At 40.6% G+C, this 16,023-nt stretch overlaps 1 protein-coding gene across 2 annotated transcripts in view; it reads right to left on the bottom strand.

Moving 5' to 3' along the window:
• The window catches only part of SHROOM2 (shroom family member 2), a 117,435-nt gene that overhangs the window by 55,068 nt on the left and 46,344 nt on the right, over nucleotides 1–16,023 (bottom strand). For both annotated transcript variants that reach the window (XM_041472441.1, XM_041472442.1), the window contains exon 2: nucleotides 15,189–15,340. In XM_041472441.1, the coding sequence (XP_041328375.1) occupies nucleotides 15,189–15,340 (152 nt within the window). The remainder of the gene's footprint in view (nucleotides 1–15,188; nucleotides 15,341–16,023) is intronic.

The following is a 16,023-nucleotide window of genomic DNA, read 5'->3' as shown; positions in this document are numbered from 1 at the left end:
TGCTCAGTACTTCATATTCCTCTCCTTCCCAAGGAGAAATCCCACAACCCTTTCTTTAGATTTATCATGAAGAACAAACCATTTTGTTCTCACATTTATCATCATACTCATTTCCTCTTGCACTGTTCCGTAAAAATCCCCTTCCACCCTTGTGTGTAAGCTCTGCACATGTCGGCAAACAGCTCACAGCCTCAAAAACTTTTTCCACCAGATTTTCTTTCCACACCACTAAAAGCTCAAGGTTTAAAATCCTTCAGGCCCTGACACTTTGAGTTTGACTAAGAGTGACCCTGTCACTCCATTTGTCTCCATCCCATACTGGGATGAAGAGACCAGCCCAAGAAAACTGGTTGCAGACCTCTTAGAAAGTGGCAATGCCACCCCAGGGGCTGGCAGCTGGGAGATGAGTGGTTTTGCTCAGCAAGACAAAACACACTGAAGCCATGTCTGCCTGAGAAATGGAAGGCAAATTTGAAAGCAAACAAAATATTCTTTTCAAAGTCACCTCCCCTCTTCCACACCTGCGACTCCACTTCAACAATCAATTTTAATCGGATGCATTTGAAACAACAATGCATAGCTTTTTTATCCCCCGCATCCAACAAGTTACAAAAGACAAAACAAAAGCCAAGAGAAAGGCGCCCTGATCACTGGCTCATCCCAGCATCGGAAAGAAGGTGTGAGGAGCTGCCGGAGCTCATGAGTGTCCCACGTCCTGTCCAGCCTGGTAGGAGCCTCCTCACCGTGGCACAGCCGTCGGTACCTACCCAGGCTCCGTGCTGGGCGGTGCCTCCTCCCTCCGGCTCCCGGCTGGCGGAGCAGCCTCCCGGCATGGAGCGGGGCCGGCCCAAGAGCCAGCGACGGGGCCCAGGCGGCACCGGGGGGTGCTGGTGGCACCCTCCTGGGCTCTGTCCCCGGCAGAGCATGGGACTCCTCAGGCCTCTGCCACCGGCTGTCCTGTGCTAATCTGCGGCCGCCAGCTTAGGGATATAATTAGACTCACAAAGGAGCCTTGTTAGCGCTCCCCGCTAAGAGGCCGCAGCACTTCAGATTAGTCAAATCTGCCGCCGAACGCTGCTGCGGAGCTCGGCGGGGAACAGCTGAGCAAAGCCCCAAAAATGAAACCTTCTTCCTGACGGAGAAGGAAGGAGGGGGATTTTTAGTTTTCGTCTGAAGTGGCGATTGACATGGTGCAGGTAAAATGCACTGACATTATGCTGCTGAAACTGTTCGTTTGATCTGTTCTATCCTTTTCCAATATTCTAAGCAAATGCAAGGGCAGGTAAATAAATGAGTCTGGGGCACTGCATTGTAAAGAAGTTAATGTCCCCCATGAGATGACAAAGCTAAAAGAAAATCTCTTAATAGCTGATGGATCATCAGTGGTAGTGGAGAGTTACAGATGTTTTTCCTGCACATGAAAAACAACCAGACAGTCTTCTCAGGGAACAGCACTTTTCCTAAAAGAGAAGCAGCCTGTTACATCCCTAGAAATAAACCACCTCAGTATGCAGGCACTGGAAATCATCACCTACAGAAAAAAGTGGCAGGTACCTCCATCCCCCAGGGAGAATGATGTTACAAATTCTGGGGAGTTCTTTCAAAGGGCAATTTATTTTAAAAGTCTTCTGAAAAAATAAGCTTTACTCCATAGTCACACAATTAATCCTCTTCTGCTAGCCAGATTTGCACGTGTAAGCTTGCTTGATGGTTGTGGACCATCATTACACCTGAGGATATAAAGGATACAGTAACAGGCTGCACAGAGTTTCTTTGGGGGAAAATGAAGACTAATTATACTGTACCATTAAGGATTGGCACAGCAGAAAAAAGATAAACTCTCTTCTTACACACCACAATGTGTGTAAGAAGAAAGTTTATCTTATGTGCCACAATCATGTTTTCCTTAGGTTCACTGACCCATCACACTAAACAACGGCTATACATTTTTTTGGTTCTGCTCAATAACAGAGTGGACTGATTGCACCCCAGCACCCTTACCAACTGACTGACCCCCATCCTGCATGTGTAAAATGAACAGCTTCTCACAGGTCAAAGCAGGATGCTTTTATAGTTGTAAAGGAAAAGATGGAAGTTCTATGGATATACAGAAATGCTCAAACTTCAGGAAGGAGGTTGGCTAACAGGCAAAAAGTGGTCTCATTCTATGCAAGCATACATATTTGGATTTTAATAAGAAATACAGTTAAGACAGCATATGACAGAATTACAAATTACAAAGAAGTCCAATAGCTCAACTGTGTGAACCTGCTGGAAATTTAGATGGTGTCTGGCTAAAACTTTCTCAGCCAGATTGACATATTCTATTAAAAAACAACTGCACTTCATAAAGGTGAGAGTATAGATTACTCACAGATGTTAAACCTAATGTAATGAGGGTTTTTTGGAAAGAGCCTTTAATAAAGGTAAGCTAAACCCAGCATGACACCTTGCTTATTAGCATTAACACACATGCCTGTGTGTGCATGTGCATACTCAGTCCGGAGAAAGGCAGACTCTGACTTAACGGCTGGCTTTTCTAACAATGTTTCAGAGTCTAACAACCATGGAGTTATTGCTGTATTAATGAGGATGCAGACCTGACAAAAATTATTCTTGGTGAATTATTTGGAAAAACAGAGAAGTAAAATTCAAGTGGGAAAAAATAATTTTTTTTCCTGGATTTCCACAAGCAAGTCCATCCTCTCGCTACAGAACAAAAGAATGAATTGATAGGGTAGATACTATTGAATCTGCCATCTAAAAAAACAATAAGAATTACATTCCTACAGTGGTAAGAGATGAGGTAAATTAAGTATTTCCTTAATTTTAAAGAAAAAGAAAACCTGAGCCTCAAAATACAGTTGACTAATAGGATTTTTAATTTGCTTTAAAAAGCCTCTTTTCAGTCTTAATCTGCAATCAGATACTACTGAGCTGTCCCGCTAGACTGCAGCCAAAACAGCAAACAAGCTCATCTTACCTTCACTTCAAAGACTGCTGGGCATGGCAGTACATTTGCTGGAAAACAGCTATAAACAGTCACGTAATTGCTATGAAAGTTTTCCCAGAAGACTAGTTGAAATTTTAAAAATATCCCTGAAAAAGCTAGGATTGTGACATATAGGATCCAAAGATGAGTGAAGCTGGGTGATCAGACAAATGCCACACACAAGAGTTCTGCCTACAGAAGAGAGACTTTTCAGTCAAGGGCCAAGACCCCTCTCATTCAAAGCCTTATCTCTAAGAGATAAACCTGCCTCTCTAAGAGAGTACAACTAAGTAAACAACCTGGAATCATTATTCCAGTTGCTGTTGGGTTACAGCATACAAGGAAAAGGAGCCTACATCCAACATCACGCCCTGGGTATTCATAATGCAGGCATGCTTATAAAACTATGACACTGGATGCACAATCCCAGTAGTATTGAGTCTATGTAGCAGCAAACAACTGCTCATTAGTAACTGTTCTTGAAAGAGAAAACTCTGTCCCTAGTTCAAAGGAACCCCTCCACATCACAATCTGAGCTTCCACGCTTTGCCTCCTTGCTGAAAATTAAAACATCAGCTAAAAAAATTGCATTAAAAAATGAAATAGGTCAAGAGTTAATCCCCCACCTTCTCCTTTCCCATCCCCAGAATGAGAAAACACAGATTCAGGGTGAAAAGTTTTCAAGTTTTCACCAGGAAAACACATACCAGTTTCACTTGAAAAGTTCCCAAATAATTTTTTTCATTCCTTTTAATAGCCAAAGTTGTAGGAAGTAACTTGCTCATCACCAAGAGCAGCACCACAGGAACAGCAGCATCTGCAATCAAGCCAGTTAATGAAGGTGCCCATCCCTGCCTCTCCTCCACCTGACTGGCTGCCAAGGCAGATTTCATTCCTCTCCAAGCCTCCCCCATCTGTCCACCATCCAAAGGCGTATGGCTTTTCACCAAAAATATACAAAAAAAAAAAGAGGTTAAAAACCTGAATGCTCAATATGCCTGTCCCTTTGAGATCTTCTGGGAAACATGCTTGGGACACTTTTGCCTAGACTGACCTTCCTGCATCATTAAAATATATATTACCACATTTAATTTAGGAACATGCAAAACCACCACAGACTGTTGTGTCCTAAGGCAAAAATTTCTAAATAATATACATATTTTTGAAATCCCTTAAGTCGTTTAAATGAAAGTAACAGCCACAAGAGAGCGCTACCAGCAAAGGATTCAGTCACAGGGAGAAATCAGACTTGAAGCTATTCAGTGTAATAAAAAAATAAAGGCTGTGGTTATGCAGTCTTGTTTGCACATCTAAAAGGTGACATCAGACATTTAATTGCTATAGCTGTGATCTTCAGAAGTCAGGAAATATTCTGGATGTCTCCATTTTTGAAGGTGGAATTTGAGATAGAGCATTGACTCTCTTTGTTTCAAAGGGAAATTAGTCAACAGTTTCTGGAATTTTTGCACCTTTAAAATGACCCACTCCAACAACTGAAATGAACAGCTTTTCTAGTATTACCAGTTTTTTTCCTGAATGTTTGTAGCTGACTAAAACTCAATGCAATGAGTTAAAACAACAAAACTGAGGCCTTGTTGTTGTTTATGATCTCTATGTACTGAGTATCTGAATACCCTGTACTCCCTTCTTATCTTTTCAAGAAAAGTGCCAACAAATTATAACAACAAAGTCAACCTATTTTTCTGGAAGCAGCAAATGGAACTGCAGCACTTTTGTCCATGCAAAACAGAAGGAGTTCCTGTTTTTGCAATTTCAGCTTCTAGTATCTTATCATAAAAGGAAATGACTTCCAAAAAGTAGCCCCAGAAAAGAAGTGACCTAGAACTTAAAAACAATAAAATAAAAATATAAACACATGCTTAACCTACGGACTTCTAGGGGGAAGGAGAGGCTCCAAAAGAGAAAGCAGTAATGAAAGCAACCTATTAATATTAAGATATTCTTACAATGGCAAATTGAACCAGTATTTTGACAGACAAGTTATTGACAGAATTCTATTACATGGGTATCTGTAGAAATCCCTAAAATTTTAGCAAAGCAGCATATTCTACCTTAAATGCCCATTCTCACATACCAAAATTCACACAAACATCTACACAATCGCCTTTTGCTTTGCTGTTAATCACGGCAAGACCTACAGGGGCTGTAGCACTGCTCTTTGTTTTCTCCTCCCATGTATCAGGTAACCAGCTGGTCTGACCTCCCATTTGACAGTCATCCTGCACCTGAAAAATGGAGCAAACAGCAACACCACACTACAGCCAACAGAGCCTCTTCCAATGGAAGCCATGCTGGAAGGAGTATGACTTTGTCACAGCACAGCAGCTCCTTTCCTATCCCATGCTCTAATAAATTGCATTTCACATAAAAATATATTAAAGAGACCTGCGAAATGCTCTGCTCTGTCTGTGAAAATAAATAAATGCAAGTAAGTTATCAACCCTAGTGCTCTTAAAGACTTCAGTCATTAACTTGAAGAAATCAGGATTTCACCATCACAGTTTGCTCAGGTTTTCCTTGTTCCTCAGCCCAACTGTACAGGCTTGAGCAGGATGGAACAGCAATTTCATTTATAAATAAGATATGCACTGTCAACAAAGAGGTATTAATTTCTATGAGGTATAACATCATAAATCTTCCTGCCTTCTGAATTCACAATAGACTACCACGATAAAGCTCTGATATTCTGGAACTGTTTTTCCCTGCTCTGCCTTGGGGAACTGGAGACACATGTGAATGTCTGAGATAAAAGTATTGCTCTTGGGATTTATGGTATATTGTATAAGCTACATAAATATTTTTCTCTCATCCTTAGTTTTTGCACATTCTACTACCTTTTGATGGCTAGATAGAATTACACTCCTGATGTCACCTTCCCTCGGTTTTTACCATAATTTATCAGAATTCCTCAGAAGCATAATAGAACATTTTTAATGAGTATTTATCATTGGGAAACATCTAAAGTGCTTTACACATTGAATAAATTGGTTCTGGCAGGATTTATTTTCAAGTACCTTGGAAATTATCATGCCATGAAAGTGCTAAAGAAATTAACCTTGAAGGTAAATATAAAAGAAGCATTATTCACCAGTAACACTGAAGAAAAACACAGCCTCTGACAGGGCCAATGCTAACAGCAGCAACAGGAGTCCAAACGAGGGGGTTTCGGTTGTCTTACCATGGCTGAGGTGAAGGAGCAGGAAGCAGCGCAGCCTTCAGACACATTCCCTCCTGCCATCTTTGCCCAGGATGGGCAGAGTGAATGCCAGAGCAGCACACGGCTGCCTGTGCCAGCCCAAAATGCTGCCTTCAGCAAGAAGGAACTTGCCACATCCTTGGGGCACACAGCCACAGAAATCCTGGTGCTGCTTGTGGTCAGAAACAACAGGTGTGTTTCGCCTCCCAGCCACTCACCACAATAAGCTTACCTTTCAATAGCCATCCCAAATGACTTGAGGTTCCTCAGAAACCACATTCCAAAATACTAGTCTTTCTACACAGCTGTGGTTGTTTTCCCACACCGATTTCAGCTGTAATTTACCTCACCACGTCCAAGGTGACCCAAAAACAGGAATGGGGAAAGGGAATTCCTCTTCCCAGGGCATTTCAGGAGACAGCCCAGCCCTACTTCGTCTCCATCTTGGTTAAAACATTATAGCCACATGATGCAAATTACAGAGCCTCCACAAAGAACTGTGCCACAAGCTGGTATGGCTAAGGTTTTACCTGAGAAAGCTATTTTGCTCTGACATGACCTATGTCAGACCAGTTACCATCCCCCAGAGTGCTTTCTTCCCCATCACATGCTAGCCCTGGTTCAGCTGCCCACCTGCTGTCAAGGCTGCTCCATGAGCCAGATCAAAGAACTGACAACTGGTTTTGATTACAACCCATCAGAAATTTTCCCAAACTTCAGCTTTTGTCATTCTGTCCTTCCTCTGCACTCAGCGTGAAGTTGGCCTATAAAAGGGCTGTATAACTCAGCAGTGTGGCAGCTGTGACTCTGTGCCAGACTCTTTTGCCAGGTGATCCAATATTATGCAGATTCAGTAGAATCAACCATAAAATACCCTGAGTTTCTTGTGCAAGAGATAAGATGCAAATTTCTTCAGTTATTCAGTAACTAAATCTGCAACACACTTGCATTCCTGCCCTTCTTTGAAGTGGTCACATTTCTGAAGTCAAGGGCTGGATTCTGAAAATATTTTAAAACTTCTTTATAATCTTCTCAAATTGAAAGGTGTTACATGTAGTTGCTTGAGCAAGTAGAATATGGTAGATACTTGATGCTGAAACATGCAAATGCCAAGCTCTTCAACTTGTCAATCATTTATTCCTCAGGATGAGAAATAGGTAAACTAAAATAAAATTTTCACAAGGAGAAAACTGCAGCACACTGAAATAGAAGTATTATTCCTTCTCTCTTGAAATTGGGCATGTACATCTCAACATCCTTGACTAGTGTTAAAAAACCCAACACTCTTAAGTGCTTAAAAGCAGTCCCAAACAATTATTTCAAAACATACAGAACATACACAAAAGCATGCCTTCAACATGCAAAGATCATATCTGACATAAAAAAAATTATTCATTTGGTCTTTAATGGATGGGTTTATAATTCTGTTTCAGTCAGGAGTCTGAAGATATCTATAGTATTACTGAACACAAAAAAATTATCTGTGTGGGCATGCAGAAGTATTATGTGAAATGATTAAGTCTACAGATCCCCAAAGTTTAGAAGGCTCACTTGTTTTCCTCTGTCTCACCCAAAGGGCTATGTATTCGAGTTTCCAAGAAAATTCACAAGTGGAAGGCAGTTTTCAGAATAACTCCAATGTACCACCTTGTAAAAAACTATGGTTAGATCCTGTAAGCACTCGTATACTTTTTTTATCTTCAGTCATGTGAGTGCTCTTACTAAATTGGATGAGACTACTCATGCTCAAAATTAACCATTCTGACAAGTGCATGCATGATTGAAGGAAAAAACCCACTACTAAAATTCAGTCATGACTCACCAGCTGCTACCGTTTGATGGATATCCCATTCCACAAAAAAGCTATGTTGCCCAATTTTGGTAATTACTTAAAAAAACTGAATAGCACTGCCACAAGTAACCTTTTGAATAAGCATATTCAAATTACAGAATATTCCTTTTACCTACAAGGAAATGTCTATGGCCTTCCTAGTAGCCCAACCACTGGTCTAACAGAGTTGCCTTGGTAAAATATTGTGACATCTGTTGTCATTTTGGCTTTTTGTTATTTAAGCTTTAGAGGGCAACTTTTTTAGATTTGCAAAGAAATAAATTATGGATGTTGCCACAAAACAAAAACATGTCAGTCATGACATTAGTATTTGAGAGAAGCCTGACAGCTGTATAAGACAAACATCCAAAATCACAAGACAACAACTTGCTCTTTGAAACCAGGGACAATACACCACCAACTGAAGAACTAAAGCTTACAATCACCTCAAGCATCCATCAGTGTGCCATTAATAGCATGAATCAAATCCTGTTAATGTAACCAAGAAGCAGGTGAGGTGGGCAGAAAATTAGGAAATAAAAGTACTTTTTAGATGTACAACCCCACCAAAAAGGCAGTTGGCATGGGAAATATCCTGGGTGGTATTGCTAATGTTACAGCAAAGGGAATGTGGATGCACACTGTTAATGTGTTGGGTTAAGTGACTGCAACGCAACAAGGAAAAATGGTTCTCATCAGGACTTCTCTAAGGTGTAATCTGCTGAAAATATAAGATGGAATTGTGTGTTCCTCCTTTTGTCATGTCCATTCCCCTTCCATCAGTAGTGCAGGATTACACAGTCGAAGGATGAAGAGCACAGTGGAGACCCAGCCAGCCTTGTGCTTGCCCATGGAGAAGTTGGAAGGCAAACCTGAGCAGGGGACCTCCACATGAGCTGGTCTACTCTGTGTGCCCCAGCTGAGTGGGTGCGTACAGGGTGGTTTATTTGGCAGATGCTCCATTCACAGAAAGATCCTGCTGGGATTACTAGGCACTCCTTAAAGCATAGGACATCCACCGCAAAGTTCTCCTGAGCTGGGCCTGGAGGTGCTGTGCAGTTTGCATGATGTGCCACGTTTGTGCCTATCTGGTTCCTGCCACCCCACTGTGAGCCATGGTACGTCACTGGCAACAGCAAAGGAGAAAAAGAGGTGCCCTAGCCTGGTCATGCTGTGTCACATATCCTGAAACATGTGGCTTACTCCCCTCTCCATCACCAGGCCTGGCTGGGAGCAGTGTATGTGCATACCTGACACACATTTACACCTGCCCATCCTGCTGAGAGCAAAAGACGGGGCCCACAGCAATGTATTAACCCACTTCTCAAGTGAATTTGCAAAGTGGGAGTTTAAAAGTGTCCAGCCCTTCCACCAGCTGTAGTCCCACAGAAATGTTCAAGCCTTGCACTTGAAAGCTGTATGTGTCTGTTACAAATCCCCACTGCCAAAGATCTGCAGCAGCACATTCTGTTACACAGCTGTCAGTTCCAATAAACATGGGTGGCAAGGGGCTATCACACCTGCCCACTTCTTACAGCAGTGGTACTCTATGCAGCTACAGCCCTGAAAAGCCCTATTACAGTTTCTTATATGTTTCCAAAGTCTGGTTGAAAATACAGGAATTAAAATTTTTTTTTTAAATAAATCCATTCTTACTCAGTTAAGGCCAAGGTCAGCCTTTAAAAGGGAGGAATTATGGCTACTGGGCAACAAGAGAGAAACCACTGCTATTTGTTTTGCCATAACAAACCCCGGTTCCAGAAGAAATGAAATCTAATTGAAAGACAAATGAGATTTCACTTATAATCAACAGTGGTCTCCACAAGTTCATTTGGTTTACTGAGCAATGCTTAACCATAACCATAGACAAAACAGTATACTAAATGTTTAAAAGTAATTTAGTATACAAGTTATTTTGCAGATTGTTTCCTATACCATTTTGGTATCTATGAAAATAGAAGTATCAAGGCCAAACACAGGTAAGAGAAAGAATTCACAGTCCTCCATCTCTATTTCATAATTGTACAGAAAAAAAAATCCCTCCATTTTCCAAGTCATCTCACAAATTTATATTCTCAAGTTTCACAGTATTTGTGCAGCCACAAGGAGCCATGAAGTACAGAGTTAGCTACTCCACAGGTCATAAATAGGTAAGACGAGGTCTCCTTGCTAAGTTACACAAAATCCATTACAGAAAGGTCACTGGTGGTGTTTAGCAGGTTTCTGCTCAGACTGTGATAAATTTCAGTGATCTCCCAACTGAATGTTGCAAATGACTGTCAAGACTTTTATTCACAGATTTCTGCTCAGGTCTCAGGTGTCTGAAACAGTACTGTACAATCTTGGAGCCCTCAAGACATTAATTAAAAATTCATTCTTCTGTGCTTTAATTAAGAGTTGACTGTCTTCATGAAGTGCCATGCAAATACAGATAACTCTAACTTTCCATGTCTAGGTGTTTATAGCACAAGTATCTTGAAAGTAATTTTCCTTGTTATGATTTTGCACAGTAATGTCAGCATTCATACTACACTTTCCATGACAAGTGTGTTTGCTCCCACTCTTTCCCTTTCCTTTAACAAGGGAGTTCCTCAGCATTGCAAAAAGAGCTTGAACTTTGACAAGTAGGCACAACACCAAAATGCTACAGAAAAGAAAAAACCCAACGAGTCCTCATATGCATACAGTGTGGCCAAAGTCCAGAACTTTAGAGCTTGTTGTCAGACACTGGCAGTACCTGCAGAGCTGGCCAAGTTGAATGAGTTCCACCTTCTCATCACCAGCAGACCCTGTGGAAAAGAGGCTGCTCCTTCCCTCGCCCACCCATTTCAACTGCTGCTAACAGAGGACTCAAGCAGCCAAGAGGACAACCCATGTAACTTCTTAGGGTGACTCCCAGAGGTGAAAATCTCACCCTGCCTTTAATAAATAACACAAGAAAGCCTCACCTATGTGCCATTTTTTAACAGTTTAATGTGTGTCAGAATGCATAGTGAAAAATCACTCTTACTATGGATTTGTAATACATGCTTATGTCTAGCACGAGCAAAAGAGTGAAGATGGTACGTAATGGAAGGAATTTAAGTTAGAAATATACACAAAATAATTAAAGTACACAGAATATGGCAATCACCTCAACATCAACATTCAGTATCAACACTTGGACCAATTTCATTTGTATGCAGATATGGACACCATTTCCAAACAAAATAAATTCTCATGTAATTCCTGTAAGAAATGTCTTAAACACAGACTGGACTGCTTGCCCTTTTCCTAGGAAAGGAAATTACTCAGTACTACACTGAAGAACTAGCATGCAATAAAGATGTATTGTTTCTACAAATTCACTTGAGAAGATAACATGAAGCCTCCTGAATCCTATTTTAATCAGGACTGAATGTACACTGCACTTGTTCTACCATCAATATATGTAAGCCACATATTGTCATGTTTGTTGTTGAGCCAGTTGCACAGTCCTGATTTGGTGTAGACCACAACTATGCAATGCTTCCAGAAAATACAGCAAAGTATATATGCTGATAGCCAACACATTTATGGTATTTGGCACTACAGACAGTTTTACCAGAAGCCAGTGTTATGTTCCCTCTGTGAGTCAAAAATCATATTCTTTAAAAACAGCAGGTAAATATAATTTTTTGGAAGCCAGCTACCACTGCAGAAAATCTAAGACCCTTAAGAAATCTTTGTCACAGACACAAAGTAATTGTTGTGAATGAAACACATTACTCTCACTAAAACATTTTCCCTTGGTCTTCCAAGGTTGTACCCTTCCCTGTAGGTACATTAGACTTCTAAACAGACAATAGCATGTCCTACTATTTCCTACATACAGTTAGATCAACATAGGATCAGGCTGTGGCTCTATTGCTTTGAGGAGAAATTTCCCAGGGATACACTTCTCAGCAGTGGCAAATAAAATGTGATTTTCCTCGATTATACTGACATATATTATAATTATACTGACATTATAGCAAGAAAAGTTCTCTACTTTCCAGAAGAATTTTGTTAAGAAGTAATTTTTTCATAACATAATAGATTTTTAGAAGTCTGCTTTTCACTTGGATCAGTATACAAATAGGTAAGACAAACAACCCCAAGGAAAAATGTTTTCCACATAAAATCTAGGTCTTGGCTATGCACATTAACTTTCACAGATAGCAAGAGCAACACGATTAAAACAAAGATTCTCTTAAGCTTCAGGATTGAGTTGAACTTCAAACCTTCTGTCTATTTTGCGCTTCAGATTATCACACTGACACCATAGAGAATAAAATGTTAAACCAATGCTATAGAGAGCCATCACAGTGCCAGACAAAGGACACAGGGCAAGCAGACAAAAAGATGCTAAAATGACTTCCAGATCACTATTTCATCTATTCCTACAATGAAAGGAAATTGTAGGACTGTTCCCAGTCTCTCCAGGGAACAGTAAGTGTGGATCTAAAAATGTAACACTAAGTGTGATCTAATAATGCTACAATAGCCATTTGCAGATTGCTGCAATTGATGAAAATGCAGACTACCTCTGAAAAGTGATGGTCCTACCCAGCTGAAAACCTACTTAAGTAATTTTGTAGTCTGATCAGTTCCCTGATCCAATTCAATCCAAACCTGCAGGAGTGCTCACAAAAAGACTAAACAACTTGTCTGCTTAAACACACAGCTGTTTAAAGTACTTATAAAAATTCAGCCTAAGATTTAGGGCAAACAAAATAAAACTAATACTGTTGTTCAAACCATAACTTCTGAAAGAAAGCATGCAACAAGACTTTTACAAAAACTTGTATCATTTCAACTTCCAACAGGAAAAGTTATTTCAGCACAGTGACAGCAGTGCATGAGAACAAGCTGGCCAAGAATAAAACGAGACTGGAAGTTAAAAGGTTTTTGACCGTCAAAGGACTGATGTCCTAAGGCAACTTTCCAAGAGAAAGAGCAAAGTTGAAAAACCAAGACAAAAGCCCCAGCTAGTTTCATTCAGTAAGTTTTATGAAATTTTATCTAATATTATGCAGGCTTGTCAATGACCCAAAGGGCTAGTGCCTCATTTGGAAGCAATGGAAGTTCTTAATGAATTTCAGACAATAATGTTTTCTCTAACAATAGCCACTGTTTCAGCCTCTTGGCTAGACCAGCTGGCTTGTTTTTGACCATTGCACACATGCTAAGTAAGGAAAAAGGGGAGGGATGATAAAGGACTGATGAAAATCCATCCGTTTTGCACTGAAGTGCTCAAGGGCATGTACACCAATGGGGCTCTGCTGACTGCAGAGAATGGCCACAAATCCCCAGCAGCAAATCAGCATTTGATTAGCTGTTGCAAAGTTCTCCAAAATCACATGCATGAAGTGACTCATAGGATAATCAATGCTGAAAGAGACCTTTAAAAGATCCAGTCCAACTGTCCATGCAGCACTACCACGGTAACCCCTAAACCACTAAAACATAACACCCAGCACCAGATCCAGGTGCCTCCAACACCAGGGAGTGATTCCACCACCTCCCTGGGCAACCTATTCCAATGCCTAACCACCTGATCGGTGAAAATTTTTTTTCTACTATCTAATCTGATTTTCCCATCTTAAGGCCATTTCCTCTGGTCCTCTCACTGCTGTCACAGTAGAAGAAAATGACCCCAAGTCGCTGCAACCTTTCAGATGGTAGTAGAGAGCCATGTGGTATGAGTAACAAGAATGACACAGCTGTGCCCTTCATGAGGGTATTTCTGCACCAAACCTGCTGCATTTCCAGAGATAGATCAGAATTCACAGATTGTAAACAAATCACTGTCATAAAACCGAAAAGCACCAAGAGAGGGAATCTTCCTGCTCGGTCTGAATCTTTTCTTGGTAATTGAGACTTGCTGTCTTGGCAGATTCTTCAGTGGAACTTCTCAACCCTGAAGTTCTCCCTTTCTCTGACAGGAACAACTGATGTAATCTCTGCCAGCAATTGCTTTTACTGGAATAGCCAGCGCAAGTTGGAACTGCTGAACATCAACATGATTTATGGTAGTTGTGAATATATTTTATTTTGCATTTATTAGCTCCAATGCTACAAAAATTTGGTGATAGCTTCTGGAAGTAGCTATTGTTGAGGATATAAACTATCAGCTGTGAAAGTGCTCTAGGTTCCCATAACTCGTTCTATCAAAATACCTTCTTAAAACCAAAGGTGAAAAGCACACTTTTGTACCTCCTTTACCTATCAGTGCTATTTCACAAAAGATTGTCCTTCTTTGAGACAGCCTCAGTCATTTATGGACTGGATCATCATACCTGTCAAGCTCAAGTTCTTGGCATTTTCTTTTTGATTCTAACAAATTCTCACATGAAAGACTGGCTTGCATAATTTGATAAAAGTAATTAACTGGAAAGTTGATACACAAGAGTAGGAAGTTACCAACAATGATCGTGTTGTTTAGATTTCTTGGCTGGAATTTTCTTCAGCAATTACAAGATTTAGCTACTTTAGCATTGGTTCACTTATGTCAAAAATATTTTATGAAAATTATTTTTAATTCAAGTTAGCAAAAGTTGTGTGAACATAGAAGTCACAAGTCAAAATGTCAAAAAGTTTTCATACCAAAAATGTGATCTGTTTTGATAAACTGCTTCACTTTTCCCCTTCACTAATAACCAACTGAAAGTACTCTATGCAAACCACTTATGAAATGCTTGAGACCTCAAATACTTTCAGAGTGGGTAAATGCTTCTCCAAAAGCTTTCCATGTAATCCATTCCTCACAGCACAACTGGCCCACATGGCAGATGCCCTAGAGAGCATTGCCAGTGTCTGCACACGGAAGGCAGGGGAGCAGGGCTGACAGCCCTGCAGTGCTCTGGGCACTGTCCCTCAGGAGGACAGAGGCAGTGTCCTGACTCATCACGTCACAACAGCACTCACAGAACACACTGCCTTGGGTTTTGCGCCGATCAATAGGCTGCCTCTCTCCACATCTTCTTCCATAAAGGGTCTGTGTTTAAGGACGAGTTGAACACCACATAATATGCACATTAATAATAGTGAATGAAAGTCATTAAGTTGCCAAGTCTTGGCAAATTTAGTTGCTCAGTAGCTTATAGGCTGAAATGCATTTGGTGCTCCAGCTGATGACACAAGCTTACCTTTTCACTACGAGCTTCAGTGTCTTGTGTGAACCTTTCACCAGACAGATTGCTTCTTGTCGGAAGCCAGACAGGCCCACATCATTGATGCCAACAATTTCATCCCCAGCCAGTAACTTGTCCACAGCGGCAGCTTTGCTTCCATCTTCTATCTGGGGGGGTGAAAAAAAGTGTGTCAAAAATGGTAGAATTATACAGGTTGCATAAGACCACATTTAAAATAAACTAATGAGCTTTCAATACCGGCTTCAACAAAAATTAATACAATAATTAAGTGCTTAACATAATTAAGAGGGCACTTCAAAAATCACTATAAAGAAATAGTAATTATACAGAGACAATTAGAATACGAAAGAAATAAAAGAGAGGAAATCTCCTGAGAAAGCTAGAAAGCCTGAAGGAAATTTGGGAATATAAGGAAGAACTTCTTTGCTGTGCATGCACTGGAACAGGTTGCCCAGAGATATTGTGGAGCCTCCTTTCACTGGAGATTTCAAGAACTGTCTGGATGCAAATCTGTGCTCTGGGATGACCCTGCTTGAGCAGGGAGGATGTACCAGATGATCCACTGTGGTCCCTTCCAACTTGTTCTATTCTGTGATTCTGTGAAAAGCATCTGTCATCTTGACCTCTGCTCAATACAGAACGTGTAATCATACTTGCAAATAGAGCTTCGGGCAGGCATCTAAAAATCTGCTTCTCTAGAGAAGGCAGCCAATAATATTAACCATTTTGTCAGTAATATTAACACACAGCCAACTCCAAAGATCTGGCATGCAGTGAAATCCCAAAATATTGCTTAACAGGCTAGTCTAGAAAACAAAGTTACTTTCAT

Source organism: Pyrgilauda ruficollis, unplaced genomic scaffold (genome assembly GCF_017590135.1).
Source record: "Pyrgilauda ruficollis isolate IOZ18807 unplaced genomic scaffold, ASM1759013v1 scaffold29, whole genome shotgun sequence".
NCBI lineage: Eukaryota > Metazoa > Chordata > Aves > Passeriformes > Passeridae > Pyrgilauda > Pyrgilauda ruficollis.
Note: the sequence above shows the minus strand (reverse complement) of the source record. Positions and strands in the feature narration are given on the sequence as shown.